The 16,998-nt window shown below is 38.0% G+C and overlaps 3 protein-coding genes across 5 annotated transcripts; 2 read left to right on the top strand and 1 right to left on the bottom strand.

Moving 5' to 3' along the window:
• Positions 1-1,132: 1,132 nt before the first annotated feature.
• LOC142543482 (protein TWIN LOV 1-like) lies at positions 1,133-3,094 on the top strand. Of its 3 annotated transcripts, XR_012819762.1 has the most exons (5): positions 1,133-1,710; positions 2,146-2,328; positions 2,449-2,513; positions 2,668-2,747; positions 3,039-3,094. XR_012819762.1 is itself a non-coding variant. In XM_075650776.1 (4 exons), exons 1-3 carry the CDS (start codon positions 1,143-1,145, stop codon positions 2,478-2,480), a joined length of 783 nt encoding a protein of 260 aa, XP_075506891.1. In that variant the 5' UTR covers positions 1,133-1,142; the 3' UTR covers positions 2,481-2,513; positions 2,668-3,094. The 3 variants fall into 3 exon arrangements, 2 of the variants coding, with proteins under 2 accessions (XP_075506891.1, XP_075506890.1); XM_075650776.1 differs by having other exon boundaries at positions 2,668-3,094; XM_075650775.1 differs by having other exon boundaries at positions 2,146-2,353; positions 2,668-3,094.
• Positions 2,962-8,440, top strand: LOC142543483 (protein TWIN LOV 1-like). The gene is made up of 3 exons (XM_075650777.1): positions 2,962-3,094; positions 3,176-3,239; positions 8,110-8,440. Exons 1-3 carry the CDS (start codon positions 3,039-3,041, stop codon positions 8,251-8,253), a joined length of 264 nt encoding a protein of 87 aa, XP_075506892.1. The 5' UTR covers positions 2,962-3,038; the 3' UTR covers positions 8,254-8,440.
• A 119-nt stretch (positions 8,441-8,559) lies between these two features.
• LOC142543481 (protein NRT1/ PTR FAMILY 4.6-like) lies at positions 8,560-13,254 on the bottom strand. The gene is made up of 5 exons (XM_075650774.1): positions 13,122-13,254; positions 12,917-13,025; positions 12,137-12,354; positions 9,807-10,247; positions 8,560-9,702 (listed from the first exon to the last, which is right to left on the bottom strand). Exons 1-5 carry the CDS (start codon positions 13,122-13,124, stop codon positions 8,725-8,727), a joined length of 1,749 nt encoding a protein of 582 aa, XP_075506889.1. The 5' UTR covers positions 13,125-13,254; the 3' UTR covers positions 8,560-8,724.
• Between the last annotated feature and the right edge of the window lie 3,744 nt (positions 13,255-16,998).

The raw sequence follows: 16,998 nt of genomic DNA, 5'->3' as shown, positions 1-16,998 counted from the left end.
TTCAAAGTTGTAATTTATCGAGTTTTACCTTCAAATAAACTTGAAAATTGAACAGATCGGACTTAGAAATGAGGATTTTTGGTTCACCACTTTCGATTTCTAAGGTACTGCGCATCCATCAGTTCTTCAGAAGAAAGAAGGAGAATGACGTGTCCGTAGGCCACTTGCAATTTTTTATTTTAGAAACAGGGGTATTTTGGTCAATAAACTTTATGAGAGCAGCAGGATAAATACTATCCACAATAAATGCATGGATTTGTTGTCCAAAGAGAACAATAAAGTTTGTCTGACTAATAGTCAATATCACATTTATAAATGAAAGCAAACGAAGGATAACTAAACCATCACACCTTAGTTTAACCAAACTGAGCCTTAATGTTTCGTATTGGATTCCTCTCCCCGAGTTCACGCGGGTCCCTGGTTCAGTCCCCTCGTACGTTCATCTTTGTTTTGTTTTGTTTTGTTTTTGTTTTTGTTTTTTTTAACTTTCTTGCCATAAAATTATTTTCTCCTAATTACAGTGCTCACGTTTCATTAACGCTGTTAGGATTAACTTATTCTAAGCTAAAAATCCTTTAACTTTGCATGATTGTACACGATATCTGAAAACTCTTAGAACCTTTTTTTCCGTAGAATTTTAGAGATTTAAGATTATATAGCCGTAAGAAGCTCGTGCATCTACAGTTGTTGATGGGTATCCACTAGAAAGTTTCGTTTATTTCAATCGGTGGTTTAATTGGGATATTTGTAGTTTGTGTTGTGTGCGTTCTTTTTTTTCCTTCTTCATCGTCGTTTCTCAGAAGAAATATCTATCTTGTTCTTTTGTTGAATGATCATTCAATCGCGGAGTTCCACTATAGTTGAGGCACGGTGACCTTATTTTCTTGTTTTTTACATTTAAGTTGAAATCCACGAGGATTCTTTGAATTGGACAATTTGTTATTTTTTTCACATTTTGTGTTTGCTTGGTTCATGGTTTTTCTATTTTTTGATGAACTTGGTATTTTATGGGTTTGTTCGATGGGCCGAAACTGAAATTCTTGAGATAATTAAGTTTTTTTCTAGGTTTAAGGTACAAAACACATGGGATTGCTCTTTGATCATAAATATTCAGTTTTTGAGGTAAGGTTAATATTTTTAATATGGAATCACAACTGGGATTGATTGAACAATCATTTGATTTGAGATACACAGGATGGGTGAGGGAAACACTTAATGAATTGCCTGATAGTTTCACCATAACTGACCCTTGCATTTCTGGACACCCAATCGTGTTCGCCTCGAATGGGTTCTTGAACATGTTTGGTTATTCGAAAGATGAGGTGATTGGGAGGAATGGAAGGATGTTTCAGGGGCCGGAAAGTGATAAAAGATCGATTATGTTGATTCGGGAGGCGATTCGGAATGAGAGGGCTATGGAGATTAGTTTGTTGAATTATAGGAAAGATGGGACACCCTTTTGGATGTTGTTTCAAATATGTCCTGTTTATTGTAAGGAGGATGGTAGGGTGATTCATTTTGTGGGTATCCAAGTGCCTATTTCGAGGAAACCAAGGATTGGAAATCTGAGTGAAATGAATTTAAGTGAAGATGGTGGAGGAATTTGTGGTTCCATGTTCAGGTGTTGCAGAAGAGAGGTGTGCTCGGATTCGGCCTTGGAACTAGCACATAATTCAGCTTTAGGATCTATATTAAGTCATGATGATAGAGGTTTGCTTTTGATTTTGTCAGTGACCATGTTTAATTGTTTAAAATTCAGTGTTTGTCTGTGGAGAATTGTTTTTATTACCAACTAACTTGAATCTTTGAAAATCTCGTGTTAATTATTGCTATATGGTTTGTGGACCATAAGTATCAATTTTATCAAATGTTTTGCTGCTAAATTCATTGTTATGTCGATCAATTTACATTTCGCATTGAGCTAAGAGTGAGATTCGTCATTACTTGTATGATAATTAATAAATGATGAAGGAAATGTTGCTTTCTGATTGAGATCATGGTTTTCCTGTGTCTCTGTGATACTCTAATGCTTTTGTCACTGTGGTTCCACTTTGTTATGGATGGGCTAGTTTGGTAATGTTCTCTATGGAACTATTTTATTACCTGTCGTGATATTATATAAATCTATCAGAAAAAATGTTGCAGAAGTTGAGATTAATGAGTCTTGTGAAGCATTGGAGTTACAGAAGACCAAAGCTACTGCGGCAATTAATAACATTTTATCGGTGCTAATACAATACAGTGAGTTGACCAGTAAAGTGATTAGTCGGCAAAGATGTTACTTCTCTGGGAACAGCCGTCTTGATGCATCCTTAAATTTATCCCTTGGTAGAATCAAACAAAGCTTTGTATTGTGAGTTGTTGTGTATTTCAATTCCTAAAATCAGCTTATGTTAATTGCAAGGAATATCTTTTGATGTGCTACCTTACATTTATGCTACGCTGCAGAACTGATGCATCCTTACCTGATATGCCAATAGTTTATGCAAGTGAGGTGTTTTTTAAACTAACAGGTATTTGAAAAGCATGAAACTTACGAGTTTGTTGAATAAATTTTTTCTGTCTTGTTAGCACTTTTCTAGATTGAGAACTAAGTTTTATATTGATCTGTTAATGAATCGAAAATATATGCATTCTGTTTTAATATATTTCCAAAATCATGTTTAGGCTATGGAAGGCATGAAGTACTGGGGAAAAATTGCCGATTTTTGAGTGGGGCAGATACAGATCCCTCAACCCAGTTTCAGGTGGTTGCATTCATCTGTTAATAAGTTTTCTTTCTTTTTTTTCTGGTTGGGACGGCAAACTCCCATGATTTCTGTGTGGTTGTATAGTGCTGCAACCGGAACGTGATGATCAGGCTATTATATAGTTTAAACAGTTGAGTTGCAATGTTACTAATAGCTATAATTTGTGGTGCATCTTTAGTCTCCCGGTTTTACAGTTTTTATGTTATTAACATATCGTGTGCTGTCCCTCAACGAGAAAGGAAAGAAAATAAAATTTAGATAGGGTGGTTTTTTGTTCTTATTCTGTAGATGAAGGCATGCATTCAGACCGAGCAATCGTGTACAGTACGTATCCTAAATTACAGGTTGATGACTGACAGCCCTTTGTAACAGCTAGTTTGTATGAAGATTTTTACCTGACCTTACATCTTGGTTTGTGCTTCCAGAAAAAATAGGACTCCATTTTGGAATTTTCTTCATATTTCAGCAGTTCGGAATGCTTCTGGAAAGGTATTTTTTGTTCGTATCAGTACATTTTCCGTTAAGAAATTTATGTACGTTCTTATCTTCAAATGGGTTAACTTTTTTATCAGCTCTACTTCTCTATTATTACTAAACTCTCCCTTTCTTCCTCCGATTTACTATTTATTTCGGAAATTTCATCTTTCGAACATCCCAAAAAAATTATTCAGAGTTAACGTTAACTGCCTTCAAACTTTAGTTTATTTAACATGATTTTTATGAAGTTATTAACAAATCATTTCGCGGCTTATTGTTTGTGTGTTGTACTTGTATTTCACGCTTTATCTTATCAACTGCTGTGGTCATATCTGGTACCTGCATCATTTCATGTTTTATCTTCCTGAATGCGCACACGAATCATGGTTACAAATCCGCCGATGAATGACATTCTCATTCTTTATTTTAGATAAAAGGTTCATTAACGCATTACATGAAACTTTCAGTGGAGCACGATTGTCGCTTTTGTTGAAACAAATTTACCTTTTTTTTCCTTCACGTGCTATCCAAATGGAGTTTTTTTCCCATTAAATCCCAATGACTTTGATTCATGGTCTTTTAAGTTATTTACTTGCTAGATAGTTTTGAGGATCCAACATACCCAATTTACAAGAAATCTCGTTGATGATACCCCGTAAGAGCCCGGGTCATGGATGACCCGGAATATCAAATGGATTCCCAAATCCGGGTGAATCTGCAGATGGATTCTTCTGGAGCGGGGCAGGTGCAAGCCCATGCTCTACTCTCCGGGCAGTCATAGTCCCGGGCTCTTGTATAAATCTCCCGGGAGGCATTCTACCCGGACACCTCGATAACAGTGCCGCATTCTAGTGATTCAGAAGATAATATCTTGTGTCGAGAAGCGCACTTGACATAATCCTATTGATGTGACTTGATGGAAAAGTAGGGTGGCGTGACAGGAAGTGGCAAGTAGGCACTGAAAACAAGGTACCTACTACCTTTTCTCCTATAAATAACAGGTATATAATTCATTTGAAGGACTTTGGCTTCCTCTTCTTCTCTTGTGCTGGAGAATGATTCATTCACCAACACATGTTAATGCATATATTTACACCAGTAGCCTTTACTTTTATCTAAGTTACACTGGTTATCATCTTCACCTGCTGGCTTAAGCATCGGAGTGGCCACGCCGGACACCCCTCCGGCGCCTATTCACGAGTTCTTTTCTTATTTGCAGGTTACAGCGGAAGCCATATTGCAGAGATATATCTTCATCACAGATATAGTTCTTGCTCAGTTTCCTTCATTATCTTGCTAGCAGATCCGGTGGAGCACCCGACCCTGCTCATTCATTTCACCAGGATCGCATCATTGGCGCCGTCTGTGGGAACTTGAGCTCAAGACGTAGATATGGTTTCCATTCAAAAGTAAGTCTGACCTTGCTCGGCACCTCAGTAAGCCCAATTCTGCTTGGCAAACATACAAGTCCGACCAGCTCGGCACTCAGATCTTATATGTGGATTTCATATGGGCTCAAAGCTCAGCAGCTATCCCGGATTGGCATGAAGAGCATTTACTATGCACTCAGTAGCATACAGCTATATTAGTCACCTAATTTAGCTCAACCAGAGAAGTTTCACTCTACCGGAAATGAATTCGGATTCAATATTTCCAGGTTAGTGATTTGATTTGTAATAAAACTAAAACAGCAGGTAAAACAAAATCTCTTAAGCCCGGGAGGTACGAGGTCCCGGCACATTATATCAAGTCCGGGAGATACGAGGCCCCGGCATCTTATGCAAAGCCCGGGAGGTATGAGATCCCAACATCTCATTCTTGAAAGTCCGGGAAATACGAGGCCCCGGCACATAATCTTAGGTCCGGGAGTTATGAAGCCCCGGCACATTATCTCAAGTCCGGGAGGTATGAGGCCCCGGCACATTCTTGAAAGTCCGGGAGATACGAGGCCCCGACACATTATTTATAAGCCCAGGGTTCTCAAACCTGGCTCGGGGCTCCGCACCTCGACCACTCCCAAGTCCCGGGGCATGCTCCCCGGCCCAAGGCTCCGCACCTTGGTTATTTATAAGCCCAGGGTTCTCAAACCTGGCTCGGTTCTCCGCACCTCGACCACTCCCAAGTCCCGGGACATGCTCCCCGGCCCAAGGCTCCGCACCTTGGTTATTTATAAGCCCAGGGTTCTCAAACCTGGCTCGGGGCTCCGCACCTCGACCACTCCCAAGTCCCGGGACATGCTCCCCGGCCCAAGTCTCCGCACCTTGGTTATTTATAAGCCCAGGTTTCTCAAACCTGGCTCGGGGCTCCGCACCTCGACCATTCCCAAGTCCCGGGACATTCTCCCCGGCCCAAGGCTCCGCACCTTGGTTATTTATAAGCCCAGGGTTCTCAAACCTGGCTCGGGGCTCCGCACCTCGACCACTCCCAAGTCCCGGGACATGCTCCCCGGCCCAAGGCTCCGCACCTTGGTTATTTATAATCCCAGGGTTCTCAAACCTGGCTCGGGGCTCCGCACCTCGACCACTCCCAAGTTCCGGGACGTGCTCCCCGGCCCAAGGCTCCGTACCTTGGTTATCTATAAGCCCAGGGCACTACACCCTGGCTCGGGGCTCCGCACCTCGACCATTCCCAAGTCCCGGGACATGCTCCCCGGCCCAAGGCTCCGCACCTTGGTTATCTATAAGCCCAGGGCACTACACCCTGGCTCGGGGATCTGCACCTCGACCACTCCCAAGTCCCGGGACATGCTCCCCGGCCAAAGGCTCCGCACCTTGGTTATCTGTAAGCCCAGGGCACTACACCCTGGCTCGGGGCTCTGCACCTCGACCATTCCCAAGTCCCGGGACATGCTCCCCGGCCCAAGGCTCCGCACCTTGGTTATTTATAAGCCCAGGGTTCTCAAACCTGGCTCAAGGCTCCGCACCTCGACCATTCCCAAGTCCCGGGACATGCTCCCCGGCCCAAGGCTCCGCACCTTGGTTACTTATAAGCCCAGGGTTCTCAAATCTGGCTCGGGGCACCACACCTCGACCATTCCTAAGTCCGGGAGATAGGAGGTCCTGACACATTATTCAAAGTCCGGGAGGTATGAGGCCCCGGAACATTCTCTTAAGTCCGGGAGACACGAGGCCCCGGCACATTATTCAAAGTCCGGGAGACATGAGGCTCCGGCATCTTATGCAAAGACCGGGAAATACGAGGCCCCGGCATCTTATCTCAAGTCCATAAGACATGAGACTCCGGCATTTCATCCCATTTCTGGGAGACATGAAGCCCCCGATGCTTTTATAGAACAAGATTGATGATCTCTTTGGGAATCCAGGCATGACTGATCGGGACAGCGAGTATGACTCTAGCACGACTATTTAAGGGATGGGTGATGATACCCCGTAAGAGCCCGGGTCATGGATGACCCGGAATATCAAATGGATTCCCAAATCCGAGTGAGTCTGCAGATGGATTCTTCTGGAGCGGGACAGGTGCAAGCCCATGCTCTACTCTCCGGGCAGTCATAGTCCCGGGCTCTTGTATAAATCTCCCGGGAGGCATTCTACCCGGACACCTCGATAACAGTGCCGCATTCTAGTGATTCAGAAGATAAGATCTTGTGTCGAGAAGCGCACCTGACAGAATCCTATTGATGTGACTTGATGGAAAAGTAGGGTGGCGTGACAGGAAGTGGCAAGTAGGCACTGAAAACAAGGTACCTACTACCTTTTCTCCTATAAATAGCAGGTATGTAATTCATTTGAAGGACTTTGGCTTCCTCTTCTTCTCTTGTGCTGGAGAATGATTCATTCACCAACACATGTTAATGCACATATTTACACCAGTAGCCTTTACTTTTATCTAAGTTACACTGGTTATCATCTTCACCTGCTGGCTTAAGCATCGGAGTGGCCACGCCGGACACCCCTCCGGCGCCCATTCACGAGTTCTTTTCTTATTTGCAGGTTACAGCGGAAGCCATATTGCAGAGATATATTTTCATCACAGATATAGTTCTTGCTCAGTTTCCTTCATTATCTTGATAGCAGATCCGGTGGAGCACCCGACCCTGCTCATTCATTTCACCAGGATCGCATCACTCGTCATAATTTTTTCTTCTCTATTAACATTTTAGTTCAAAATTCGGGTACCTGAGTGTCTACTCATTTTGTCTTTTGGTGTATATGTAATAATTGAATATATAGTAACTCGTAGTGAGCATAGTCAATATTGGGATGACATTTAAATTTCATGAAATTAACTAGCCCTGATATCGTATTGTTTTAGTGCCAAAAATGTCAAAAGACTATGGAAATAGTATGATTGAAATCTCCTAAACTGTAAAGCAGCCAAGATTTACATTTAGATTGTTTTGCGACATTGTGAGATATAAGGTTGCATGGTCATATCTTACTAATTGCATCAACTTGTAATGAATTGTACTTAAACATGTGCGAATTTTTTTTACATCAAATGTTAAACCGAACACTTTCTTCTTTATAAAAAATCTATGTCGATAATAACGATACAATTCAAATCTTTTTAATTACACAATAACTTAAGTGTCACAATTCTATCGTCGTGCCACAGAATAAACGGGTTGTTGTTACAAATTTTTTTCTTTTTTCCCCCATATGATAGATCATTAAATTTGATTTTAGTGTCAACAAAAACACTGGGGAAAGGCTCTGCCACCAACTTGTGAAATCTTTTGTTTGGATTCTTGACTTTATTCAAGGAACGAATCCTGATGATAAAATAAGGTTGGGGTTTTTTGGTGAATAGTGTGCATGGTTGCCGGAGGGTGCCAAGTTTTTCCTTGGTCTCTCTGACTCTTCCATCATTGAACTTTCCCCTGTTGAACACCTCATTTCACATCTTGTTATTTGCGCAGGTGGCGTACTTTGTTGGAATTCAGATAGATGATAGTGGCAAAAATTACGAAACACATGAGTTGAGTCCTCATATTCGGCAACTAAGTGTCGTGGGTGCTGTCAAAGTTGCTGTGAGAAGCTTGTCGGGTGCTAGTACTTTGTAATCAGTGAATCGAACTTTTGTTTTATGTCATGTTGTCTTCCACTGTATGCTTCACGCCAGAAGGAAAATAATGTGCTTTAAGGCATTTGAATCCTAAGTAAACGATCGATTGCTTAGGTTGATGCCTATTTTGAGCTGTAGGCAATGCAATGTAGATGCACTATTTGACTTGAAAACATGCCTTTTGATCTTGTGATTCTACTTTAAGAACCGTGTTGCAAATTAATACCTCAAGCCATGGATATCCATCCTAGCTATAATCTAAACTTACTTGTGACGGATGCAATTTTGTGTTGTGTTCTAATTTACACTCTTCGAGCTTGACATCGTTTAGAAGGCGGTGAAGGGTTAGATATTTCATTTCTTCTCGAACAAGATGATTTTACTTGTAATTACTGCACATATCTTCACTGAATTTACATGAAAGTGGCCTCTACTAGCCACTTTAAACTACAAATTACCGGCGCCTTTGTTACTTGTTAGTCCCTGCTGATCTGTACTTGTATCTGGTAGCCCAGAAGAGATAATGTATGATATTCAATACACTCAGTATGCATAATAGCCAGTAGAATCGCTCCAAGTGGTAGCCGTTTAAATTCTCACCTGAAAGCCATGGCTTGTGTCTCGAATCACCAGTGGCGCTGTTTACTATTGATACAATCATGGTGCTCAAGTAATACCCCATAGCTAGTGAAGCCCAAGATAGAGCAGTAGCCAAAGATCTCATGCTAGAAGGCGCTTCTGTGAAGAAAAATTCAAGTAGCCCTGCTAAGGTGAAGAGATCAGCTGATCCAAGGAACAAGTACTGAAACGCGATCCAGAAAAATGAAATGGGCAAAGGCCTGGTGGAGTCGAGTAGGCCTGAATCGGTTGCTACCCGCTTCCGTTTGATCTCAACCAGAGCAGCCACAGCCATGGCTATGATGGAGAGGAGTAAGCCTGTTCCTATTCGCTGTAGGTGAGTTATCCCCATCTCAGATTTCGTCACTTTTCTAGCAAATGGGATTATCACATGGTCATATATGGGGGCAAGAATAATGATGAATATCACGGGGAACACGGGAAGAGAAGCAGGGGGGACTTTTAAGGAACCGAGCTTTGTGTTCATGGTGGCAGCCTGTTGGACTGAGAATGTGGAGAGCTGAGCAAGACAGCAATTAAGCATGATGGTGCAAGCAAAAATGGGGAGGACCGACAGGACAATCTTGACTTCTTCCACTTCTCGTACCGAGCATTTTAGCATGCCACTGGCCGAGTTTTGCGCAGCTGCTCTGTCCAGAAACTTGAGGCTTTTTGAGGCAGAATCAGCTGTATTCATTATCTTCTCATTCTCTACAGCTCGTTCGTCCTCCGAGGCCAAATCTTCAGACGGGCTTGTGGTCATATTAACGATGACTTTGCTTGAAGTGCTGCTTGGCATGCAAGTATTCATCGATGCAGCAATCAGAACCTGTTCAAGAAACCATGGCCGAGTCGTATTAGAGGATCAAAAAGCCGAGTCGTATTAGAGGATCAAAACCATCAAAGAATCTTATTGTTGAGGCTATCGCATACCTTACATATAGTTGTGAGTGGGCTTCCAACAGGAATCCTATTCCGGTACCACGAAGAACCAGCAAGAAACACCGGTATGGACAAAAACACGGCCAACGTGGCAACCCCAAATCCCCATTGCCAACCCTTGTTATCTTCTATCCACACAACCAACGTCACGGCAACTAGTGCACCACACGCGAGGGAAAACACGAAATAGTTGAAGAAAGTCGATCTTTGCTTCCTTCCTTGCGGCGTGTCTTCATCGAACTGTTCGGCTCCGTGGGATGGCAATGACCCCTTAATGCCTCCAACGCCGAGTGCTACTAGATAGAGGCCTAAGAAGAGCATTGCAGCCTTTGTTCCATGCACTTTCCGGCAGGGGATGTTCTGGTTGGATGGGTCACATTTTGTGGGCTTCAGGGATCCGATTTCTGCTTGAATTGTGAGTATTACCAGACCCTGTTAAATAATCAAAGCTCACAATATCATACGACAAGAATCAAATGCGAATTAACGCAACAATATACCATCCATACGAACTTCTTGATATTGCTTTGTATTTCTTTCTTTTTATTTATTGTTTCCACTTTTTTGTTTTATTGGCTCTGTTTTTTTTATTTTTTTTTTGTCTTTAATGCACCGACTGGTGTCAAAGTTAAAATATTGATTGATTATTCGTATTTTTTTTGTCCAATATTTGAATCAAGTTCTATAAAAAAATTAATGACATGCATCATCTTATCCAATATATGGATTTATCAAATTTATATTATTCATAATTCACCTTCTCATCCATGTTTCCATATAAAATATTATTTATTGTTGTGTTCCAAGTGATTTGTGAGGCTTGAGTCAACTTGATTGAATTCTTCACTTTAACAAACTAAAGAATTTCAATGAAATTAAGAGATTTAAACTATAGCATGAAAACTCACAAAATATTTTCAAAATTTGAAGAAAAAATGGGAACTATATTTTAGAAATAGAATTCTCCCCACTTATTGTGAGTTGGGTGACAAGAACCGAATTAAGTCGGATATGAATTAAATTGTAATACACGAATTCGATTAAAAATAAATATTCAATTTGATTCAAATTTGGCTCGAGATCAACAGTTTCTAATGAAAATCACGTACTTTCTCACATCAGCTCGACATCAGCTCGATTCGTTTACGTCCCAAACTATCAAACATATGTATTGGCAGATACTCCAGCACATTGAAAGCCCACTTTTGATTTGGCGTAATTTTCATAATCAGACAACGGTAAGTGGTCCTTATAATAACTTGTGACATGTATGTTTTACAACTCCCATGTTCATATTTTGAAATTTGTGTACGTCATCGAGACAAATCGGTTGGTCCAAAAGCATTAGATGACGTTGCTTGCATGGTAGCACCAAGCCAAAAACTATTTATTTAATTTAATACTGATGACAATCCACATAATAAAATAATGTCCTAAATAACCAAAATATCAAAATTTTGAAATACCCAACATGCACATATCAAAATTCTATTCAGAAAGTTGTTAAACTAATCATAAATAATCTTATAAAAATCATCTCTAATTTTTTTAATAAATTATAAATAATGTATATATTAATTCATTTAACTTCAAAACAATATTATATAAATAAATACAAAATATGTGCACAGACACATCAGTATTCAAACGAAAAAACGACGAGACTCGTAAGCATCTTGATATTCAAACAAAATATGTTAAGAGTTATGATCGTTATATAACATATTTTTTGGATCACTAGTTGACTATATATCATCTGCATTAAATTGCGTTTTATGAATAGAAAAGGACATATGAAATAAAGTTGAGTAGGTTTTTTGTAAGACGGTCTCACGAATCATTATATGTGACACGGGTCAATCCTACCTATTTTCACAATAACAAATAATACTCTTAGCATAAAAAGTAATATTTTTTCATGAAAGACCCAAATAAGAGATTTGTCTCACAAAATACGATCCGTGAGACCGTCTCACACAAGTTTTTGCTAATAAAGTTATGTGCACCCAAAAAAACATATATTCAAATGAATATTAAATCTTAAAAATTTTTTAAACAAATTATAAAAAAAATCTATGCAAATATTGTGCAAATGACTGAATGAGAGCATCAACTTCTAGCAAGTTGTATAGAGGTGTCACAAGTCACAAAAAAATGACTGAATGCAGACCGCTTAATTTTGATATATTTTTTGGCTTTTAATCTTATATAAATGGTACTTTTTCATCATGTTTATTTATTATTAGCGTCCGATCGAATCCAAATCAAATTGGCAAAAAATAATAATTTTTATGATATGGAGTCGGAGGATACTTGCATACCAGAAACTCGACGATTGCACTTGTCAAGTAGACGTGATAAGTGGTGAAGAAGGCGTCGGACAGGAAGCCGCCGAGAAGGGCCAAAAGAAACGCCGTGCCCATAAAATTGGTGACGGAATTGGCTGATTCCGACGGTGCAAAATGCATGTATTCCGATAGGTACAGCACTAAGTTGCTTGCATTGGCTAAATATGCCAAATTCTCCAACACCTCCGCAACTGTTACCAAACATTTTATGCCATGATTATGGGGGAAAACATAATTCACAAAATTTCAAAATATGGCTTTGATTTTTTATATAGGAAGAAAAGAAAAGGATAATTTAGTTTATTTTTCTTCCCGTGTCTTTTCCCTTTGATCTTTTAATTTTATTCTAATTTCCATATTAAACTGAAGTAGTGGCTATATTTCATGAATTTTGTTAACTAGTTTGGGTGAGTTTTACAAAAACAAAAGCTTACTTAAAAAAGCAAATTTTTAATCATTACCTTATGAACAAAGGCAGAAGCACCAAAAACAGGTATTTTTTTATTTGGTCGTCGATTTAGATTTTCGAAAAATCCAAAAACCAGACAAACTATATATTTGGAATCATTTTTTTTAAAAAAATTATATTTTAAAACAAACTTTTACAAACGAAGTATTCTTCAGCTACATATACAGGCCACATAAATAAAATCAAAAAATATATATATATATATAATTGTTGTTTACATATAAAATCATGCAAGAAAATGAATCCCACAACATTTTGCTCAATATTTCTGTAAAAAAATTTACCCAAAACGAAGAAAACAGGTCGCATGCCGCCATGTTTGCTCCTCAAAGCAGGCTTCCCCCTCCAATCCACATACCCGTCCCAAGTTCTGGCCAACTGGTTCTCCACTTCCTGTCATATATCAGACAGACAAAAATAAATCAATTAAATTATTAAATACTTACACATATAAATTCAAGAAAAAATTACCCACTTTAAACACAGTACCATTGTTTTTCTGCCTTTTTGCTTCAATAATTATATTAGGATGTGAGCAGCAAAATATGTGTGAGAGATCGGGAGGGGCGTGTGATGTGATTTAAAGAACCGGGGGAAACGGGTAAGTGATGTATGGTCCTCAGAATACTTACACACACACACATATATTTTAAATATATATATATATGACACACCTCTTAAATTAAATTTTGTACTCGGAAAAGTACTGTTGCTCAAGGTGTCCACTTTTTGTTTCTGTTTTTGTTTGCTACGAAGTTAATGGTGGCGTTTTTTTATTATTTTATCACATGCATGTATGTATGTATATATATATATATGTGTGTGTGTGTGATTGTTGATATGATAATACAACACAATATAATATAATAATAAACAATATGATATGAGTAGATAATATGGTATAGTGTAGTATGATACAATAGAGGTCATTTTGAACATAAGGGGAAACATTGATAAAAGATGACCTTGTCGAATAAAAACGTTTTAATTTAATTTCACTTTTGTTAAAAGAAAAACGAGTTAAAGAAATTGATAAAAATTTGTAACATATTAGGTCTCATAAGACAATTATTTTTTTGATCCATATATTTTTTAGTTGCATTTTGGTCACGAGTCTCTAAATTTAGTTTCGGTGCACTAATTTTTATTTTTTTTTTACTTTCAGCCATATTTCATCAGAGTGTTAAAGTGACATCTCACTAGAAAATACTTTTGTGACATCGAACATGCTGGTATAACATCGAAACTATTGACATGACATCAGAAATTCTGACATGTCTGATATCACGTCAACAGTTGGACCAAAATAACTGAAAATGAAAAGAAAATATACCGAACAACTTTTAAAAACTTAATGAACTAAAATAAAAAACTGGACAAGTTAGTAAACTAAAAAATAATAATAATAATTCCCGTCTCGTAATGTGGCCACCAATTGGACCATGCATGTTTTATTGACATCCGAACCTAAACTTGATTTAATTATTTAGCCAAGTTCAATGATACTCCTTCGATCATTTATGTTTTTTTTTTCTTTTTTGAAAATATTAAATATGGCTATCACCTAATTTTTGTTATGCTTGTGGAAGATTGGGTCATAATTCTCCAATATTTAATTCTCTAGAGGACTTGCCATAATAACGGTTATAATCTTACCGTATAAAAGGTCATAGACTTATCATATTTTGGAATTTCTACTCATATTCTCTCAAAATATAAGGTATTTTCAATACAACACGATACGAATAACTCATGCACGAACGAAATTTTCGGAAACTGAAACAATTCGTATATAAATTGTTTTAAAACATAATCTATTTACCTTAGTATTGAATCAAAACGTTAATGAACTCTTGCTCTGTTTGAAATTGCCGCTTGATTTCTTGACAGTGATTGGACAGAACTTCTCATTGCAAAATCTTTGAAAATGAAAATATAGAGTGAATTAAGTGTGATTTTTTGAATGGCACAAGTGTGGTATTTATAAGTTGTGTAGTGCAAATCTTACCATAATTCAATTCATATCTTTCCATCCTTTTGATGATATTTTTCCATAAACACTGTCTTACCAAATATTGAAAACTTGGTGCCCAAGTATGTATCTTTTCGAAAATAGTCGGGCTTGATTGGCAATTCCGGTTAGAGCTTCTTTGGATCTTGAATTTTCAGTCCTTAGTCGATTTTTGTTTGGATAAAAATTCTGGTTTCACATCCTTCCCTCCTTATTGAAAGTTTCGTCCTCGAAAATTGTGTTGACTTGATTTTAATGTGAGTCAACTTTTGCAGTTTCTCCTTGATCTCTTGGAGTTCAGCTAGAACCAGTCCGTCTAGCGCCTTTGATATTGATGCAACACCAGGTACTAAATTAATTTAGAACTCTACTTCTCGATTCAGGACCATTAGGTAACTCTTTCGGAAAGACGTCCGAAAATTCTCGTGCTACTAGAATATTTTCCTGATTGAACTCAATTTCCTCTTTATTTCATTTACCATTGCTAGGTAAACCTTTTCTCCCGAATTCATGGTTTTTCAACTCTGGTAAGAAGAAAGAATGTTTTTCTGATCTTTGACCTTGCTATGGTACATGATTTCTCTTGGTTCGGCGCTCGGATTTTGACATTCTTGTGCCGGAAATCCTAGCACATGTTTTTTGGACAAACAATCTATTTCTAGGATGGCATCAAAGTCTACCATATCGAGTTGAATCAAGTCGATACTGAATATATGTGAATTAATATTGATTTTATTTTATCTTGAAATTATCATGATTTTTATCTCAACATTTAAAAATCATATAGAATTTTAGAACGTAACTCAATATCAATCTAGGGCATACTGAATTAAATCTCAAAAATTATAAATTAGTTGTTACAAAATAGAATTTCACTCAACCTTGTTTGCAAGAAACTAATCTTCAGATAATTCTTATTATAATAAATCTTTCTTTTATGAAGATCATGAGCCTAGCGTGTTCTGACACGTAGGACCGAGTGCTTACCGCTTTATCAAAAGCTATAGCTAGTGGTAATAGTTCAATTCAAATGTTTTAAACTGCACAGCAGCTCAAGCATCACGGCTCGATCGCTCTACCAAGTAGGACAATTATTGCACCCAATAATCTCCATCCCAATAATTGCATTCTTTGCAATCAATGAGAATCGTACTCATGACCTTGGCTCTGATACCAATTGTAGGACCGAGTACTTACCGCTTTACAAAAGCTATAGCTAGTGGCAATGGTGCAACTCAAATCTTTTAAATTGTACAGCAGTTCAAGCACTACGATTCGATCGCTCTACCAAGTTAGGACAATTATTGAACCCAACAATATGTAACTGAGCTTCATCGAATATCTTTCGCCAAATACTTATTATGTGATATTTTTCTCGATATTCACCAATACCTCATGACTTACTTTAGGGTAATAACATACTTGTTATCCTTAAATAATATAAATTTCTTAACTTAAAGACATTGTTTTTCACATTGAGATAATAGCCTACCTTCTGTCAAAAAATAATATAAATTATTATCCTATAGTTATTGATCCTCACATTCATTTTTAACAAGATACTCCAAGATCTTATATATTTAATTTTAGCTCTTAGCATTGCTAATAACCCAAATTTAATGTCCATGCAGTTGATTATTGACACATAAATCAATTCTATATTGAAATATCCATATAATTCTTCTCATATTTTCACGTACTAGTTTCTCATAAATAATTCATTATCTCTGAGTCCAATCTTTCATCTTAAGTCAGAAGCTTATGTCAACTTATCTCTAGTAGGTACATTCCCAATAATATATGTCAATACTAATCGTTTCTTTCTTACGTAATAGCAATCCCCTATGTTGAAAAGGAATTCTCCAAGAAATTTTTCAAAAATAAATCAGTGGACAACTCAAAATGCTTTAATTGAATGCGAAAACCAAAGTCATTAAAATCGAATAATGCTGAAAAAACATGGGTATGAATATCCTTATTACAAAGGATCTTAACATCTCCATTTCCCAACTCCTCATTGGCATCTTCTTCCTTGCATTTAATAGTTGATACATATGCTCAAGTGTATTTGTTGATTGACGATTTCTGCCTCCAAGTTTTGGTTGTTGGGCTCAATCTGATGCACGTAGTCTCCCATTTCCTGACTATACCTATTGAACTCTTGCTGGAGAGGTCAGCAAATTGTTTTGCAGTATATATGGTAGTGGCAGAACCATGTTTGAGCCACAATTAACATTTATTGACCATATTTTTGGGCCTCTTGTAGCTCTTCTATGTAGTCCTTAAGTTGTTTATCTGGAAATCTCTTGTTGAAGGAGATTTTTCTTACAACATCTTGAAGTTGGCCCATAAATC

The sequence above is a fragment of the Primulina tabacum genome, chromosome 4 (assembly GCF_025594145.1).
Source record: "Primulina tabacum isolate GXHZ01 chromosome 4, ASM2559414v2, whole genome shotgun sequence".
NCBI classification, from domain to species: domain Eukaryota; kingdom Viridiplantae; phylum Streptophyta; class Magnoliopsida; order Lamiales; family Gesneriaceae; genus Primulina; species Primulina tabacum.
Note: the sequence above shows the minus strand (reverse complement) of the source record. Positions and strands in the feature narration are given on the sequence as shown.